Here is a 17,424-nt window from a genome sequence, read left to right on the forward strand (position 1 = left end):
CAACTAACCCTTTTTTTTGAAGAACATTTTTGCTTACATAATTCATTGTATTTGTCGTTTCTGTTTTGTTTATTTATGTTGGACAGTTAAAGTGTCTTCCAATCTTTTTGTTAATCTTTAAATTCATTAGAATTTAAAGTTTATTGATCTTTGAAAATATGTTCTTTCATTATTATGCCATTACTACTATATATATATATATATATATATATATATATATATATATATATATGTAACCACCCATGTCCCTCATGGGTGGTTAAGTGAAAATTACTTAACCACCCATAATGATGGGTGGTTAACCACCAGTTTTTTCCACAGGCTCACTTCTGTTTCTAATCCATAAGAGGCGAGGTGCAAAAAACTTAAGCTTGCCACTAGAAAGAAAGTATAAAATGTTTTGCTATTTTCTTGCTATTGTAATATAGCAGAACCTTCCAAGCATCTTGCATATTTATGGTTTTTTTAGTCTTACATTTCATTCAAAGTGGAATCAGAAAAGAATTTGAAAAAGTCTTAAATTTGAAGGAGTGTCCATAAGACTGACTGTCATAAACAGGATAACACCTGTCATGAACATGAAGGAGTCTTCATGAATGTTTGACTTTTGACATGAAGTTTCATTTGGTAAATAATGACACTTTTAATGCCAAGTTGCACCAGAAGTTGCCTTAAAAATGTCAACTTTGCGTCATTTGGTAAGTAAAGACACTTTTTTTTGCAAAGTTACATTAAAACTTGCATTAAAAGGCCATTAAAAGGTAGGTAGGTCATTTTATTTATATAGCACATTTTCAGCAGCAAGACAGTCCAAAGTGCTTTACATGAATTAGAAGAAAATACAAACAAAACAACAAAACCAAAAGAAAGACAAAAATATAAGGGCAACAACAAAAAAAGCTAAATATTGGTTCTTCGTGTTTGATTCTTGTTCTGGGTTGCTAAGTACTCCACGATTTATAAGCTAACAGGCGGTCATAGACATTCATGAAGATTCCTTCATGTTCCAATAAAGTTTTACCAGTTTGACCTGCTGAAACCTGCAGCAGCATCCATCCATTGTATGGACAAGTTGCCAGTCAAACACCAATATTAATATCAGAAATCAATATCAACCCAAACTTTCATATTAGTGCATTCCAAATTATATGGTTTCAAAAACCTACAAATTTTCTTTTTTCTGCATTCCTGCAGGTTGATCATATAAAAGTTAGAGAATTAATTCCTCTGAAGAACAGAGCCAGACACCCACAGACCATTTCTCCACACAGTCTGTTTTGATCAAAGGTCATGAACAGATTCATATGATGCAAACACACAGCGAGATCAGCTTTAAGGTGATTAGGCGCCCAGATTTGGACCAGCCGGGTCACAAGGCCACACACAGGCCACACACACTGCTAAGTGTTTCGCAGCACATCTAATCAGCTTTTCCTTCACACCCTCCCACAGACCCGGACACGACCCCATCACACATGCTTCAACGCGAACTCAAACGCGGCGTGAGGCCTCTTAAGTAGATCAGACGCTATGGATCTAAACGCTGGGTGGTATGACCCCGCTCAGATAAAGGCTGGTGGTGTGAAGCAGGCGAGTTATGAGGGATTGAACCAGATACGGCTCCCATCATAAGAGCTACAGAAATAAATTATTTTAATATTCTGAATTGTTTTGAGGCTAATTCACACTCACCTGACACTTTATTAGGTACAATAAAGTGTCATCAATAAAGTGTCAGTAATTTGTGAGCTATTGCTAGCTCACAAGTTACAAACCAACCAATCACATGGTTAATTTCAGTCAATTTTATTTCTATAGAACATTTCAGCAACAAGGCACTTCAGAGTGACTTGCATCATAAAACAAAATTAATAAAAACAACATACAGTCGACTATTGAGAAACCAGAAACAAACATTACATTTTATTTCTTTAGTACATTTCAGCAACAAAGTTCAAAAGAAGCTCCAAACAGGCGGGTTTTTCATCTTCATTTAAAAACTCAACGTTTCAGCTGTTTTTATGTTGTTGTTTTTTTTTAAAAGGTTGTTCCAAATTTTTGGTTCATAATTTTATTGATTTTTGATAAAATTACAATTTTGCTGAGGGAAAATCTGAAAGGGATTAATACGATATCTGCCTGGGTTCCAGCTGAGTGAATCAGCTGGGTTTTTAGGCTTGACTTAAAGAACTCAGTGTTTCAGCTGTTTTACAGTTTTCTAGTAGGTTGTTTCAGATTTGTGGTGCATAGAAGCTGAATGCTGGTTCTCCATGTTTGGATCAGAGGATGTAGAGCTTTACACCTTTAAAAACATAATACTGTACAGTAACTAATTACGAAACAAGCAATAAATACTTTTGGTTGTAGTTACCCAGAATGCCTTGTACTGTAGTCCACTTCCTGTTTTTGGAGCGCTTGTTGTTCTCATATGCTTTCAAACTGCACCAGAGTTCAGTTCAACCAAACCAAGCCTGAGGTTTTCAGATGGTCCAGAGTTTGCATTTCTTGGTGCGCATTAGAGATTGATTGAGCATTCACACCTCCGCTAATGAACCGAACTTTCTATACAAACAAAGAGTTCAATTAAAGTGCATTAAACATGGCTGCTGTGAATCCACTCTAACATTATTTGAATCTCTTCTGCATTTCCTACAAAACAAAGCTGCTTGATGCCGGGCGTTTTTCACTGGCGTCAGTTTATTACCCACCTTGTTGATGGACATGACTATATATTAAAACGCACAAATTAGTGATTTATTTTAAAATATTTCTATTCCTACCTCACCAAAATGACTAATAAAACACAGTAGATACGTTACAATCGGTTTGGAGGACAGAAGTTCTTGGGGTCAGTTTCTATTTGGTGTTTGCATGTCTGTGGACATCCTGCTGGAAGCGGCTCTGTACTGTGATAAACCTCAGCAGCATCAGGTGTCTTCATCAGCTTTGGACGCAGTAAACACTCGCGTCTTCGCCGCCTCCGTGTCTCTGCAGACGTTATCCAGGAGTTAATGGCTTCACTCAGAGTTGGACTCCGCAGGATAGCGCTCATAATTTAGCCAGGCTCAAATTATCGGGATGGAATGAGGATGACGGGAAAAGGCCTCAGGGGGTGAAAGTGATCATGTAAGAGTCGGGAGGGAATTTTGGACTCGCAAGCTTCCAAGTTTCAGGATCCAAAAGCTACTTGATCTGTTTTCTGTTGTGATCTGATTGCTGTTTTTATTTTTTGTGGGGATGCTTCATCACGTCAGAGTGACTGAGGTGAATTGTGCGATACTTTAACTGCTCTAACTTTTCATTTTCCCAATGAAGCAATGGGATTTGGATGTTTTCCAGTGCAGGTAATGTCTGTATATGTTTCTGACTGTAGGGAATGCCTGTAGAGCACGCCACCTTACCGGTGAGTATTGGTGTGAGAAGTGCAGTGGCGTTTACCTTACTGACCTGCTTAACCCTGCAGTCCAGTTCAACAGCAAGCATGAGAGAGAAGAACGCAGCAATGCGTGTTTGAATTTGATGTGGTTAAATGTTTTTCTCTGCTGCAGAAAGAAAAAAATAACTGCTCACTTGCTCATGTTGTGTGTTTAAGTCAGTTTAATTAACTGGATTTATGCTTAACGCATTTGCTTCAATTCCATGTACACATGTATCAGTTTATTCGAAATAATTGAAAAATTAATTGAATTGAATAATTCAACAGACTTCTAACGCAGAGTGATGATATCTGAGCGTTTATTTCTGATTTTTACCACCTGCTTAAAAATAAAAAACCCTGGTGTGGAGTGAAAACTGGATATAAAACAGGAAAGTTCACACCACCAGTGGTCAATATTTCAGATATTCAAAACAAAAAACTAGTCAACAATTATCTATCGAACAATTATATGATATGAAATTCGTTTATCACAATAGGTTTTCAGTCATCCTGATCATAACATGGCAATTTAATTTAAGAAAAACATTCATTTTTAACAGTTTTTTTTTTTTACTTTTGGGTTTTATTTGGCTTTAAGACGTAAACATCAAAATAAACTCTTAAAATTTAGCATACTTTGTGGAATTATTGACTTTTTAATAATTTCAACCTTTTCAATTGAGTGACTGAAAAATAAGCTTTTTAGTAATATTTTAATTCTAATTTCTGGATTAAATTAAGTCAGAAAAACTGAAATAAAACTATTCATGTGAAGACATTCCCACCCCTGGTGGTGAAGTGAAAATGCTTGCTCACGTTTTGTCTGTGTGTCTAGAGCAAATATTTTACTGGATATTGTGTGACTTTAATGCAAAAATCATCAATGGCTTTGCAACATTTAATCCTTTTACTGTCATACTCATCGGTCAGTCGGCATTAGAGTCATAAAACACGTTAAGCTCCTGTAGCTGTTAGTTTTCATCCAGATCGGGTCTAAAACGCCAGTATCGTGCTGTCTCTTGACTTCTGGCTGTCCTGCCTGGCCTTGAGTTACGCACCATGTCGAATCCCATCTTGGAAGCTGGTCCTCTAGCCCGACCTGTTTCTGTTATTAAAAAGGCTGGAATGCAAGTCTGCTTCTCTAAGATGGGAAATTCACTTAAAGCTGAGTGACATTGGATTATATTATAATAAATTACACACGAGGTTCAGGTTGTTCTTTCTGATTTATCATTGGGATCTTTTTACTTCAAGGTTATTGATTTAATCTGGTGCAAATCAAATGTACAGAAAAGATTAAAGGAGAGTAAAGTCTCCTTTTATTTGTTTTTAGTCTTTCAGATTAAACCAGATTGTTTCATCAGACTACATATTTTTACTGGCCTGATTTCTACTTGTAAATCTTTTATACTGTTGCATAAAATTATCGATTGAGTTAATCTAAAATTGACTACAAATGATTAGGCGTCCATTTTCTTTCAAAGCTGAGTTTTCTCTTGTATTAAAAGGACTGTCTTTCCATAACATGAAACATTTTTCATATTCTGAATTTAAAAAAGAAGCATATTATCATATTTTAACAAATTTTGTGTCGATTGTATTAAATACAGACAAAATAAACAAAACAATATGGTTTTCTCACACTATTAAACTTACAAACTTAAAAATAGGAACCTCTTAGGTTGCTGAATACAAATTAAAAGACGAAAAGAATAAAATGTGAGACAATACTACATTAACAAAGATGTTTTTGTATTAATTGTTTGCTTCCCTAGTAAACCCTGATTTCTCAGTATTTTCAGCGTTAATTTGCTTTCTGCATTTAGTTTGGTTTATGTTTCAAAGGCGATTCTGAAACTCGGTGTAGATTTAGGCGTTAAGGAAAGAAAATACTCCTATCAACGTTAAACTGCATACAGAGCTAAAGTAGGCTTTGAGTGTTTCCTGCTTATCTCCGCCTTAATGGGGGAAATTTCTAGAAAACTAAAAAAAGTACAACTTATCTTTTGTGGGTTTTACTGAAATATCTTGGAAACTGTAACAGCTGCCCAGTCAAAGTACTTCTGAATGTGCCACATTTAGCAGCAACACCCAAAATAACCAATTATAAAAGGATAAAAACATCTTTTTTTTTTTTAAATCTAATATTTTAAAGCATATAACTAAACAAAAGCAACATTAGGTTGAATTCAAATCAAGCATGATTCTGCATGTTACATGTTTAGTTTCATCAGGCATAAAGTCTTTAGGGGAATTTATAATTTTTACAACTTTCCGTTTTATCTGCATGATATTTATATTTATTTTGATATCCTACATGTAAGAAACGGCTTGACAAAAAAGCACAAAACAGCCAAGAGCACGGCCCGAATGTTTACAGAAGAGTGTAAGTTTTATATTAAGCATGATAAACTCAGACATCAGTGCATAAGACAACGGCCACCCAGAGTTACTGCAGTGACAGTAAATCATCCAAAACAAACTTGAGTTCATAAAGTGAAAATTTATATGATGTTTTGAGGAGATAGTTGGAGGAAATACTGCCTGAGAGCTGAAGCTTTAAGACTTAGGAAACCGGCACCCTATGGAAGAACTTTTAAGCTCTCGGTCTTCCTGTAATTTACCGTAATCATGTGTTTATAAATCATGTGTTTATAAAACTAAAATTCTGGCAACATTTCAGATCAAGTGCATTATGATTTATGATATTTGAAATTGATCAGTCATTAACATAATGTGTTGGTTAATACTCAGTCGCATCTTGTCGCAGTAAAACGTGCAGAACGAGCGGTCTGTAGCTCAAATACCGGCCTTCTGTCACTCTTCATTGCATGAGATTAAAAATGCTACAAAGACTCAAGTCAAGGTTTTTGGGCACAATCAAAAGTCGAGTATGAAGGCAATTATTTTTGTGACTAATTTAATTTTGAGACTCGAACTTGAAAGTCTACATCTTGAAAGACTTGAGTTGCTTTATAAAAAGAAAAACTGTAAGTCAGTTTGGTTGTTCACTCTTAATTGAGTTATTGTTCTATATTCGGCTTTTTTCTGCTGTAGGACTATTTATATGCTAAGCCTTTGTTTTGAAAGTCTACCTAGACACAGTGAAGTAGTGAAACTGCTAGTTTTAATAGAAGTGGTCATACCATGAGAATCTCACACCGACTCATGCTTGGTGACCAGCAGTAATCTGAGATACTCCACCAGTAAAATGTTGCTTTTCATCACTCTGTTCAGGAAGAGTAACAATTGCCAGTTTTTATATATTATTCAGCAATTTTAGATTAAACCTCGGTCTCGGTTTGGTTGAAGTGGATTCCAAAGCATATGTGAACGCTAAGTGAACAGGAGGAATTCTGGGTAAATACCACCAAAACAAAACTCACTAATCTAGCTCTGGCAGTAAAAATGGCTGGTTATCTTTTACCAAAGACAAACCGTTAACATCTGACACCTTTCCATTTGTTGTTTACAATTTGTGCTCAGTCTCTTGTTTGAAAGTTTCCTTCAGTGGTAATTGGTGCTGTGCCACCACAGGCAACTGGGGAACAGCACCAACTGAAAATGTAACAAATGTTGCAGTTTTGGCCCCAAATCGAACCGAGTCTACTGGACTACCAGGTGTGAAAACACTCTTATCATGCCTAGTTTCCAGTGATGGCCTCAGATTGCATTTCTTTTCTCTCCTTTCTCTCTTCTCCATTTATTTCTTTTCTCTTCCCTCCTTTCTTATTTCTCCTTTCTTTCTTCCTTTTCTAACCTTATTTTCCACTCTCCTCTCTTCCTCTGCTCTCTAATAGTTGCCAGTCATTGTTTCTGAGGCGACACTGTTTGTGTCAGACAGACGTGTTTCTGTGTTTTTGTGTTTCTGCGCCTCAGCCCGTCCAGGTCCAGGTCCAGGCCGTGTAAACAGAATTAGCTCATTTCACGCTCCATCTCCCCCTGCGATAACTGACCTCTGGGACCGAGCGGAGTGTGTGTGGAGTGTGTGTTGGGAGTTCAGAGGCCGCCGTCGGATTGGAGGATATCCGGCCGGTCGTACGTCTGTGCTTCCCAAACATATGTGCGGCGCACGTGTTTGCCGTGTGTTGGGTCTGAGGTGGAAGCTGCTTCTGGACTGAACCGAGTCCAGACACTTTCCCAGTGTCTCAGTTCATGAACAACACAATCAGAGTTATACAAGACAAAATGGATTTAAAGAATCTACAAGCTGGAATACTGTACAGTTATTAAAAATGGTACATTCAGATCCAAAGAAATGTGCAACTGAGTAGGGCTATTTAAAGAGGCATCATTTTGTAAAATAGACTTTTTCATTACGATGTTATTCCCTCATCAAAAACAGATTTTTTTGCTTAAAAGCAACTTTCTTACTTTCCTTTTATTAAAGGATCAGAGATTTTTTTTGTCCAAAAACAAACCTCACATTCACAAAATCAAGAAGAGCTGAAGTCTCCTATGTGTTACATAAAGATTTTTCGTAAGAGCAAATGAATGCTAAAACATTTGTCTTCTGATGATCCAGTTCAGCTGAAAAAAATGACAAAGTGACCCAGTGTCTCTTCAGGTTGATGCACGGTTAAAACAGCTGATGCGTTCGTCTGATTGGCTGTGTCTAGCATGATTAATGAAGGTAATTAAACACAGGCCATGAATGAGAGGCCTGACGTTTGTTATTAATCACCTGGATGCATGTTGCTTTGTGTCCGTTTGTGTAATCCAGACACATCAAAGTCTCGTCAGGACTCATTTGTGTAATGAGCCTGTTCTGTACAAACACGCACTTCCCCTCTGCAATTCGTGATGGCGGGAAGGTTAATTTTTTGCTCACGACGCAACATCTCATCAAATCTGTGTTAATGGATTAAAGGAAGAGGAAATGAAGTCTAATGAAAATCGTCTTTTAATGATTAAGAGAAAGCAAAACACGTTTCATTGCAGATTTCCTCTGCTTGACTCTTGACCTTCGCTGGCGGTTTTAGGCCCAACCTCCGTCCGTTCGTCCATCTTTGATCCGCTTGCTTCATCGGGCTGGAATGCAGACCTGGAGGTCAGGACGGAGGCCACAGCTAATCGCTGAGATTACACAAGCGTCTGTCTGCTCAGACACCAACAGATGTTTTGCTTTTTTTGAATTAATGTGTTGTCACGTTCTTCCTCATCCGCTGCTGTAGTTCTTGTTGTGCTGCTTTGTGATCCTGACTGCACCTGAGCCCCTGGTTCATTAGGGGACACTGGTGGAGACTCTTTACATTTAGAAAAGCCATTTATTTGTTTTAATAAGCATCATTTTTGATTATTTAGGTGCATTAACATTCAGTTCTAGGTGAGATTTGTCCATTTCAGACAGAAAACGACCAACTTTCTAATCGCAGGTTTGTGTTTGCAGCCAAGAGACGAACAAAAGATCAGCTTTAACAGCCAGTAACGTTCCTCCTCCCTTTGCCTCTCTGTGTGTTCCAGGGGAAAGTCGCCCAGACGGCCTGCATGTCGGCCTGCAAGCACATCTCCACCTCCCTGATGCAGCTGCTGCTCGACCCAGAGGTCCGGCAGATCTCCATCGGTGCTCTGCACCAGCTCAACGTCGACCTCAAGGAGTGTGAGAGTGAGTTCATCTTTTTTTTCCAGCTTTGTTGTTGCACAAGCAGTGTTTTTCCTCAAATTTCTGGATATTTAATGTTGTTGCTGCAACCCGACAATACCAGGAGATTTTGTTTTATTATTATTCTTGAGTCATTTGAGCATATAAAAATTAATTTTTGGAAATAATTCTACTATCTAAGACCAAATGCACCACTTGGACAAAATAAATACACAATTAGTAAAGCATCAGGCAAGAATTTAAGTTTAAGTCAACACACATCCAATTAAAGCTGTTGCTTGGTTTTCTTAAACCAGGGGTTCTCAAAGTAGCGGTCTGTTTACTGAATTTATTAAGGTTTTATTTCAACATAAATATTTTTTCTATAGATATTTGTTTTATTTTTAGTCAAAATTTATTTTTGTAATTTGGAAAATGGACAAAACCAACATTAAAAGGAATCTTAATCTGTTGAAATGTTGCTGTTTCCAGATGTATTGTGCATATATTTTATCTCCCCTTTGCCTCCATTTTCCTTTTCTTTCCTCTTCTTTCTTCACAAACTACACCAACTAATTACCCACATCTATTTCTAAAGTTGAAAGAAATTTTATGAAATATTGTTTGTTTGCGTTTGAGAGCCCAGGGAGCGCTGTGGAACAACCAAATAAAGGTTTAGAAGAGTTCATCATCTTCCTCCTCCTCCCGTCTCTCTGATTTGTGAGACTTTTAGGACCCAGACGGGTTTTTTGCAAATAAAGGATTTGGAGAGTTGAAAGAACGCGAGGCGTCGTTGGCTCGGTTTGTACATGATCAAGGTTCTTAGAGTCACAGAGCGGGTCACACTGCGCGTTTGTGACCTGATGTGAAGTGACATGCGTGCAGAGCTGCAGATTTGGTTTTCTGAAGCAAACTGGAGGAAGTTGGGCTGACGGTACAGTAGAGGGTCAAAACGAGAAGCAAAAATTCAAAAAAGAAAGAGCTAAAAAGCAAAAATATGGAGCGAAATGTTAAGATATTACCTCCGTTATTTAAAAAAGAAAAAGAAGAAAATTAAAGACCTAAAAGCTTTAAGGGCTTAAAAGAATGTCTGGTGTAGATTTGGATGAAAGAGTTTTGGACAAAAGGAAAATGGGATTAAATGAGGGAGGTGTGACTTTAATGAAACATAAAGAAAGAGGGGTTGGAGAAAAAGCTAAATAGATGACTGAGAATGGAAATTAAATGTATGTTCACAAAGGGAAGGAAATGAGAAGTTCAAAAAAGGGATTAAAGATTAAATTAATGAGAGAATCTCCGGATTGTGGCGGGCGGGAAGAAATGGAGGCATGGCTGGAAGAAGAAGAACGGGGAAAAAATAAAATAAATTTAACTGAATTTGAGAGAAAATATGACAAAAAAAGGGAAAAAAATACAGAAAATAATGTGGGTAAGCTGTTCTGTTTAACAGCCGTTATGTTGAACACCAATAAAATTATTCAACCTCTTTAATATTTTACCATACCATAAACAATAAATAAAGCAAAAATAAAAGCTACACAACAGAAACCATACATACAATGGATAATGAAGTCTCTGTAAACAAAATTGTCTTTCAAAGAAAATGAATTATGAGAATAATCAAGATATTAAGCTTAAGCCAATAAATCAGTTAATTGCATAAATCAAGCTCAATAATTTCCATTTTCATGATGGCATTGGTCTCAATTTTCCCCTTTTTTGAAGGACAATTTTATTTACAGAAACTTCTGCATCCATTTTATTTGCTGTTTCTGTTGTTTTATTTGTTTTAGATATTCAAATTGTCTTTCATTGTTAAATGTTCCATTGATCTTTGAGAAAATATTCTTGCATTATGAGGGCTGGACAATAAACCAATAACATATATGACAATAGAAATGTAATTAAAATCAAAACATAGAATGTTCAAAATTCAATATTTGGAATATTCACTGAACTTGGACCTGGAACTGCACAGCATTCTGGGAGTTGTAGGCAGAGGGAAGACTTTAACTGCTCAACCTCTCAGGGCTTCTAGCTAAATAAGGTTGGTGGAATCAACTAACTCTCTCTTTTTGGTTGCCTAGTAACTCCCATATTCTGTGGTTACCTAGCAACGACCTGTTTAATAACTGGCGCATTAGCAGTTTAAAGTTCCGGCACTTTCCCTCATAAATGCTTTAAAAAAAAAAAGAAACGGAGTTGTGTGATAACTGGATAAAACAGGAAAGGTCACACCACCAGTTTGGACGCATTTCAGATAAATAAAACAAAACTAATCATAATAATGGATATCAACTGATATGAAATGCTTATGTCGTGATGCATTTTTCAGCCATATCGGTCATAACATGGCTGTAACATTAATCTGTTAAAAAAAAAAACACATTCATTTTAACTATATTTGATAAATATCAAAATAAAGACTTGAATTAGTTTTTGTATCATGTAAATATCCTGATACATTTTTTAGCCATATTGTCCAGCCCTACTCTTCGGCGTTACCGTGGCCCCGGCGGCCATTACCGACCCAAACTTTCCCCAGCTGATCGCAGACATGCTAACAAAGTGCTGCGTAAACAGAGCAAACACACTCAGGTGAAATCTGCCAGTGTTACTACCACCGTTTTGTTTACATCCACACACTTTCTCACACACTCGTTCTGTCTTTCAGCCAGCGACATGACTCTAGCACCCCCCACCCCCACCCGTTTCCCCCTCTACCCCCCGCCCCCACGCTGTCATTCGTCTGCCAATCTGTCCCGATGCATAGCGAATCCGACCAGGTCTTTTATTATTCCCGTTTTTTCACCCTGTTTTTTTTTTTCTTCCTCTTCCTCCTCCTCCCCTCTTCCCTCTCTCCGGGGATGGACTGGTGGGGGGGTGGGTTTGTATTTTCCCACAGGTTTTGCCAGAGCCGGCCCGGTCGCAGGCTTCCAGGGTGACACGTTGCTTCTGGCCTTCAGTGACTTGAGACAAGTAGGTCTTTGTCTCCTGCGTGGTCCTCACTCCTTCGTTTCTTCTTCTTTTTGTTCTCCTTCTTCTTCTCCTCTCTGTCTTTCTTCTGCCTCCTCTTCCTCATTGTTCCCTCCCTCTCTCCCAGTCTTCATCTTCTTTCTTCATCATGTTGTCTTCATGTTTCATTCATCCTGTAATGCATAAATCTGCCTTAATATTTCCTGATTATATAATTCTGTGTTGTTCCTTTCTACCATTTTCCTGATATAATTTGTTTTACTGTAAAAATGGCTGTTTAATAAGAAACGGATAAAAAGGTAAGAAAATTGCACGCAATTTTTAGAGGTACAGTACCTCGTTATTCAGTTTATTACCAAAACAATTAATTGTGATTGAAATAATCTCCAACTAATTTAGAAGTTGATTATCTGTTTGATTTACAGACTCTTCAACTGGAATAGTTTTAGCTTCACCTGCTTCAAATGATGTATACAAAATTCCTTAATTAGCAAATTTTCTATCCAAATATTAATTGAAAAAGTAATCAACATATCACCCCTGCACTGTATTGAAAAGTCGAGCAGAAAGTTCTGTTTTTCATGTTATTGTAATAAATATTTTTTAGCTGCAGATGCATCCTTTGATAAAAATTATCAAGCTGTAAAAAGTAGTTGCATTTTAGGAGTAAAATGTTTATTTTGCTTTTTTAAAAAAAGGAAGGCAGATTTAATTTTCATTATCTAAGAATTATTTTGTGCACAAAAAATACAGTTGATTCATGATGTAACAAGTAAGAGTGTTTAATCTTTAGGATGGTTTTGGTAATTTTTTTTTTTTATGTAATCAAATTTAATTTATTTGATTAGGTTAGTGCACATCAATCAGCATTACTACAATTCCTATTGGTGTAAATAGCCCAAAAGCTAAATTTCACCCTTTGTCCTATGACAAATAAGCACAAAAACACATAACACAGCACACACAGTTCAATTAAAAGAAGCAAAACAAAACATTTACACAAAAAAATGACTTACCAAAAGACAGAAACAGTATAAAAACAAAATAAAAAAGTAGATTAAATTATTGTTTGAGAACCAATTTAGTTTCTACTTTCCATAAAATTAAGGTTTGTTTTATGATAAGGAAGTCGAGTTTGTTTTGAACATTTCAGAAACAAGGCAGTTAAAAGTCATTTACACCACTAACTTCATACAGTCACCAGTTGTAAAAGAAGCAACAAACTTTAATTTTCGAGCAAGTGTAGGACTGTAGAACTGGGGAGATGTTTGCTGTCTTCCTGGTTTTAGACAAAGACAAAAAGATGAAAATCTGTCCTCTGTAATGTGGTGAAGACATTTTATAACACCATGAACTTTAACTCCAGTGAATCAGATGACTTCCTGTGTTCTACCTCCGTTGTTTCCAGTTTTTCTTTGGGGTCTTGACGGCCTTAAGGCCAGATTTGCAGAAACTTCCCAATGCAGGAAGCGGCTCGGCTTGTGTCCCGTCGGTTTTGTTTGTTTCCTGGGAAAGAACTCGTCCGAAACCAGCCAGCGCCAGGCCAGAGCTGGACAGCCCTCCGCTGTTGGGCGGAGGTTTTTGTTTGCGTCTCATTTTCATGTTAAATTTCAATTTTGTGAAGGAAGTGCATACGTGCATGAAGAGGTTTTTTGCGCCGTCGCCGCTGAATGTGTGAACCGGGGCGGAGAGTCCCGACTCGGAGCTTCCGAAATGTTTACTCCGTTTTTAAAAACCGGGAGCTGTCAGCGTGTGTGTGTGTGTGCTCGGCTTTGATGTGTGTGTTTGTTGTTGCCGAGTGTGTGAAAGTCGGAGGAGAGTGTCTTTTTTTTTTTTTTTTTTTGTGACAGCGAATGACGGATGGGCCGGCAGGACGGAGCAGGGGACGATGAATGAGGTGACAGACAGAGACGGATAGCCCTTTATCCCTCCGTCACAATCCCTCTTTCTCTCTCCTTCTCTTCTCTTTCTCCGCCTGTCGGGATGATGCAGTGCCTCTTGTTCTCTCGCTTGGAGGAGGAGAAGGAAGGGGCAAAGATGGGGAGAAGAAGAAAAGGAAAAATTGCATTCATCTGGCATCGATGTTTACTTCAAACCCCCGCCTGACGCTCTTTCCTCCAGCATCTTCCTTTTGCTGATCGGAGTTATTCAGCTCCTTGGCTCTTTTATTTCTTTCTCCTCCATTGTTTTTTTCCATGCCTATTCTTGTCATATCAAAAGATGCACATTCCTGCGACCCCCCAATTCGTGCTTTCACACCTAACCGCGGCGCACGCACATCTGCCGGAGCTCATCTTTGCGATACGAGCCGCTTTGTTCCGAGGAGGTTTTTCACGTTTACGCGGCCAGGAGTCTCTGTGACGATGTGTTGATGTTGGTGAATGGTCGATAAATCAAGCTGACGGGCCCGTTTTGTTGGCCTCCCGGTTCCCGGTGTTTTGGGAGGTTCTGGGGTCCTGGGACCGGGCCGAGGCTAAAAGGTTTTCCCTACAGCACTCAGACACCATACAGGTTAACTTTAGAGACAACCCAGAAATTCAAGTCTAAAGTCTTATTGTGGAGGTTTTAAAATGTTTTCAGTTGATTTAGAAATAATTTAACCTCTAGATTAGGCCTCTCTCAGTTAATCACGATAAATTAAAATAAGTTCAATAATTTCCATTTGTATGATTTATCGTTTTTCTCTTTTCTCTCTTTCTACCAAAAACTGAATGATAAAAGTCTTAACTAAAGTCTGGTGCTTTGGTCTCAGCCATCTCCTTTTTTTGAAGGACGGTTTTGTTTATTTTATTCCTTGTTTCTGTTGGTTTGTTTATTTATTTTGGATATTTAAAATGTCTCCCAGTTCCAGTGTTAAATGTTCATCAGAATTTAAAGTTAGTTCATTTTTTATTGCGTTCTTATATTATTATACCATTATTATTATCTTAACTGAAAATAGTCTCAAAAAAACATGATCATTTATCGCAATGACTTCTGGGACAATTTATCAGCCAGGTAAATTTGTCACACTACTCTAGATTAGGGGCTGACGATATGGACTTAATGCTTTATCACAATTTTTTGTGATACCATTGTTAAAAAATGTATGACTGTGACTCCGTGGGACAGAAACTCAGATACTGCTCTTCAGAAACATTCCCACTTGTAAAGAAGTGGGATTTATGTCACCAAACTGCGCACAGGAACTGCATTTAATCATAATTTAAAACTGATTGATGCTGTCATTGAAGAAACAGTGGAGAAAAAGGTAAAACTAACAATCGCAACAATACGGACAGCGTAGGGACTTTTAAACATCATTAATAGGAATTTATCATGACAACGATAAATCTGAATTCTTATCATAATAAGAAATTAGATTGGATTTAATGTCATTGCACAGCATTTTTAGCAGCACAACAAGATTAATGGAGCAGCTCTTACAAACAAGCAAGACCCGTGTCTCAATTAGCAGTTTGAACGACTTATTTATATATCAAAAATAATATGACCCCAAATCTAGATGCTCTTATAAAGAGATGGACCTGAGTTTAATCCCTAATTATTACTTTTTAAAAGTAAAATTTACAGTGTACTCCGCAGGCGTACGGATATCAGAGAGGAAATCTTGCAAAATCAAACATGAGTTCAGAGTAAACAAACATGGCTGACAAAGAAGAAGCAATGGCTATAATTTGTGGACTATTTTTAACTGATAAAAACACAACTAAAAGACGTCTCTGACATCCACTGGACTTTCTGGTGCGTCCTGGCAGCAAGTTTATGTTCTGTTTTTTTAAATTACTCTCCATGTTTGCGTTACCTCGCTTTCTGATTGGCTACACGTCACACTTAACAGAATATCCCTGAATAGTCCTAATTTGAGTTTGAAGCTGTCACAGCATCCATCAAAATAATCTGAGTTCCCTGAGATTGTTGGGAAGGGGAAATTAGGACAAGAATCAGAATAAAACCTGATAGTCCAACAGACTTGGTTCGATTTTTACCAAAGTTTAAACATTTGTAAAATTTTCAGCTGCTGCAGTTTGCATTCACGCCGCTCTGTGTCAAACAATCCACACTAATCAGAAAACCCTGTTCCCCCCGTCGCCTGTGGGGGCACTGCACCAAGAACTACTGAAGGAAATGACACGCTTTCAAAGAGGACCAGTGCAACTTCACAAAATGTAAACATAATGGAGTAGCGTCAAATTTTAGCGGTTGCAGGGTTTCTCATAAAAAGACTACAAACCATTTTTCCCACTAGTTCTAGACTCTTTCATTTGCTTTGGTTGTATTTACCCAGAATGCCCTGCGCTTTAGTCCACTTCCTGCTTTTGGCCATTCTGTTTGGCATTCACATGTGCATTCAAACCACACCAGAGTTCACTTCATCCTAACCGAGTCCGAGGTTTTTAGCCAGACCAACGTTTGCTTTTCTGGTCCACTTTAGAGTTCGATAGCACGTTCACACCTCACAACATGAACTGGACTTCCTAGTTAAACAAATTAGATTTGGATTCAAGCGGACTAAACATGGTTGGTGTGAATGCACTCTTGTTGTGAATTAACATTTTTACCATCTGCTGTTTGGTCTTAAAAATGTTTAACACTCTAAAACTTTACAGTCACATTTTCTTTCTGGATAAGTCTAGTCAAATCCTCTATCTATTTTTGTTTCTGACCTTTAAAAAGTCTTGATTCATAATCAATAAAAATGTTTCAGGCTGCTTCCCTCAAGCCAGAACTTTAACTCTCAAAGCAGACTCGCTCCTCTGCCTCCAGAACAAGGCAGCGCTCTCCTGTTCTCTGAAATCTCTAAATATTTAGCTGAGCATAAGAGGCCGTTTGTGTTTGCTTCAGGCCTCTGGCTGCCGCCTTTTTTTCCACAGATCTTATCAATCTTCCTAAATTTAGAACATCCAGAAGTCTGTGGTTATTCCAGACCTTTGGCTGGCCCTCGTGTGGCGTGGCGTCGCTCCAAGCAAACGCTCGCTGCAGTAGACTTTCACTCATCCTTTCCTCCAACCCTTCATCTGCCAAGCAGGCATTGTTCCACCTTCAGCCATTGTTGTGATGATCGATCCTGTTTTCGTTCCTCTGGTTGACCACAGACGGTTTGATTCCATCTGTTCATCTCTTTTCTTCTCCAAGAACTGATGTGGATCAAATGGACTCCTTAGAAAGGCTACTTTTTCTCCTGACCTCCGTTCTGTCTCTGCTGCTGTTCTTTTCCCTTTCTACACTCAGTTTTATACATTTTAAATAAATCACACTCAGTTTTGACTAAACTAAATGTAACTATTTCCGTTCAGTTTTAGAAATACTTGGTTTAACTTCATCTAAAGGTAAACTACTTGAAAACTAAAGACTTTTATGCAACTTCCACATCCATCTGGGTTATGAAAACAGATGAATGAAGCTGTGTTGACTAGGTGTACTTTCTATAAGAGAGTAATATACAGTA

At 37.8% G+C, this 17,424-nt stretch overlaps 1 protein-coding gene across 2 annotated transcripts in view; it reads left to right on the forward strand.

Moving 5' to 3' along the window:
* Positions 1-17,424, forward strand: part of exoc6b (exocyst complex component 6B) — an 89,557-nt gene that overhangs the window by 46,958 nt on the left and 25,175 nt on the right. For both annotated transcript variants that reach the window (XM_032583064.1, XM_032583065.1), the window contains exons 19-20: positions 8,882-9,023; positions 11,905-11,978. In XM_032583064.1, coding sequence (XP_032438955.1) covers positions 8,882-9,023; positions 11,905-11,978 — 216 coding nt within the window. The remainder of the gene's footprint in view (positions 1-8,881; positions 9,024-11,904; positions 11,979-17,424) is intronic.

Source organism: Xiphophorus hellerii, chromosome 14, assembly GCF_003331165.1.
Source record: "Xiphophorus hellerii strain 12219 chromosome 14, Xiphophorus_hellerii-4.1, whole genome shotgun sequence".
Lineage (NCBI taxonomy): Eukaryota > Metazoa > Chordata > Actinopteri > Cyprinodontiformes > Poeciliidae > Xiphophorus > Xiphophorus hellerii.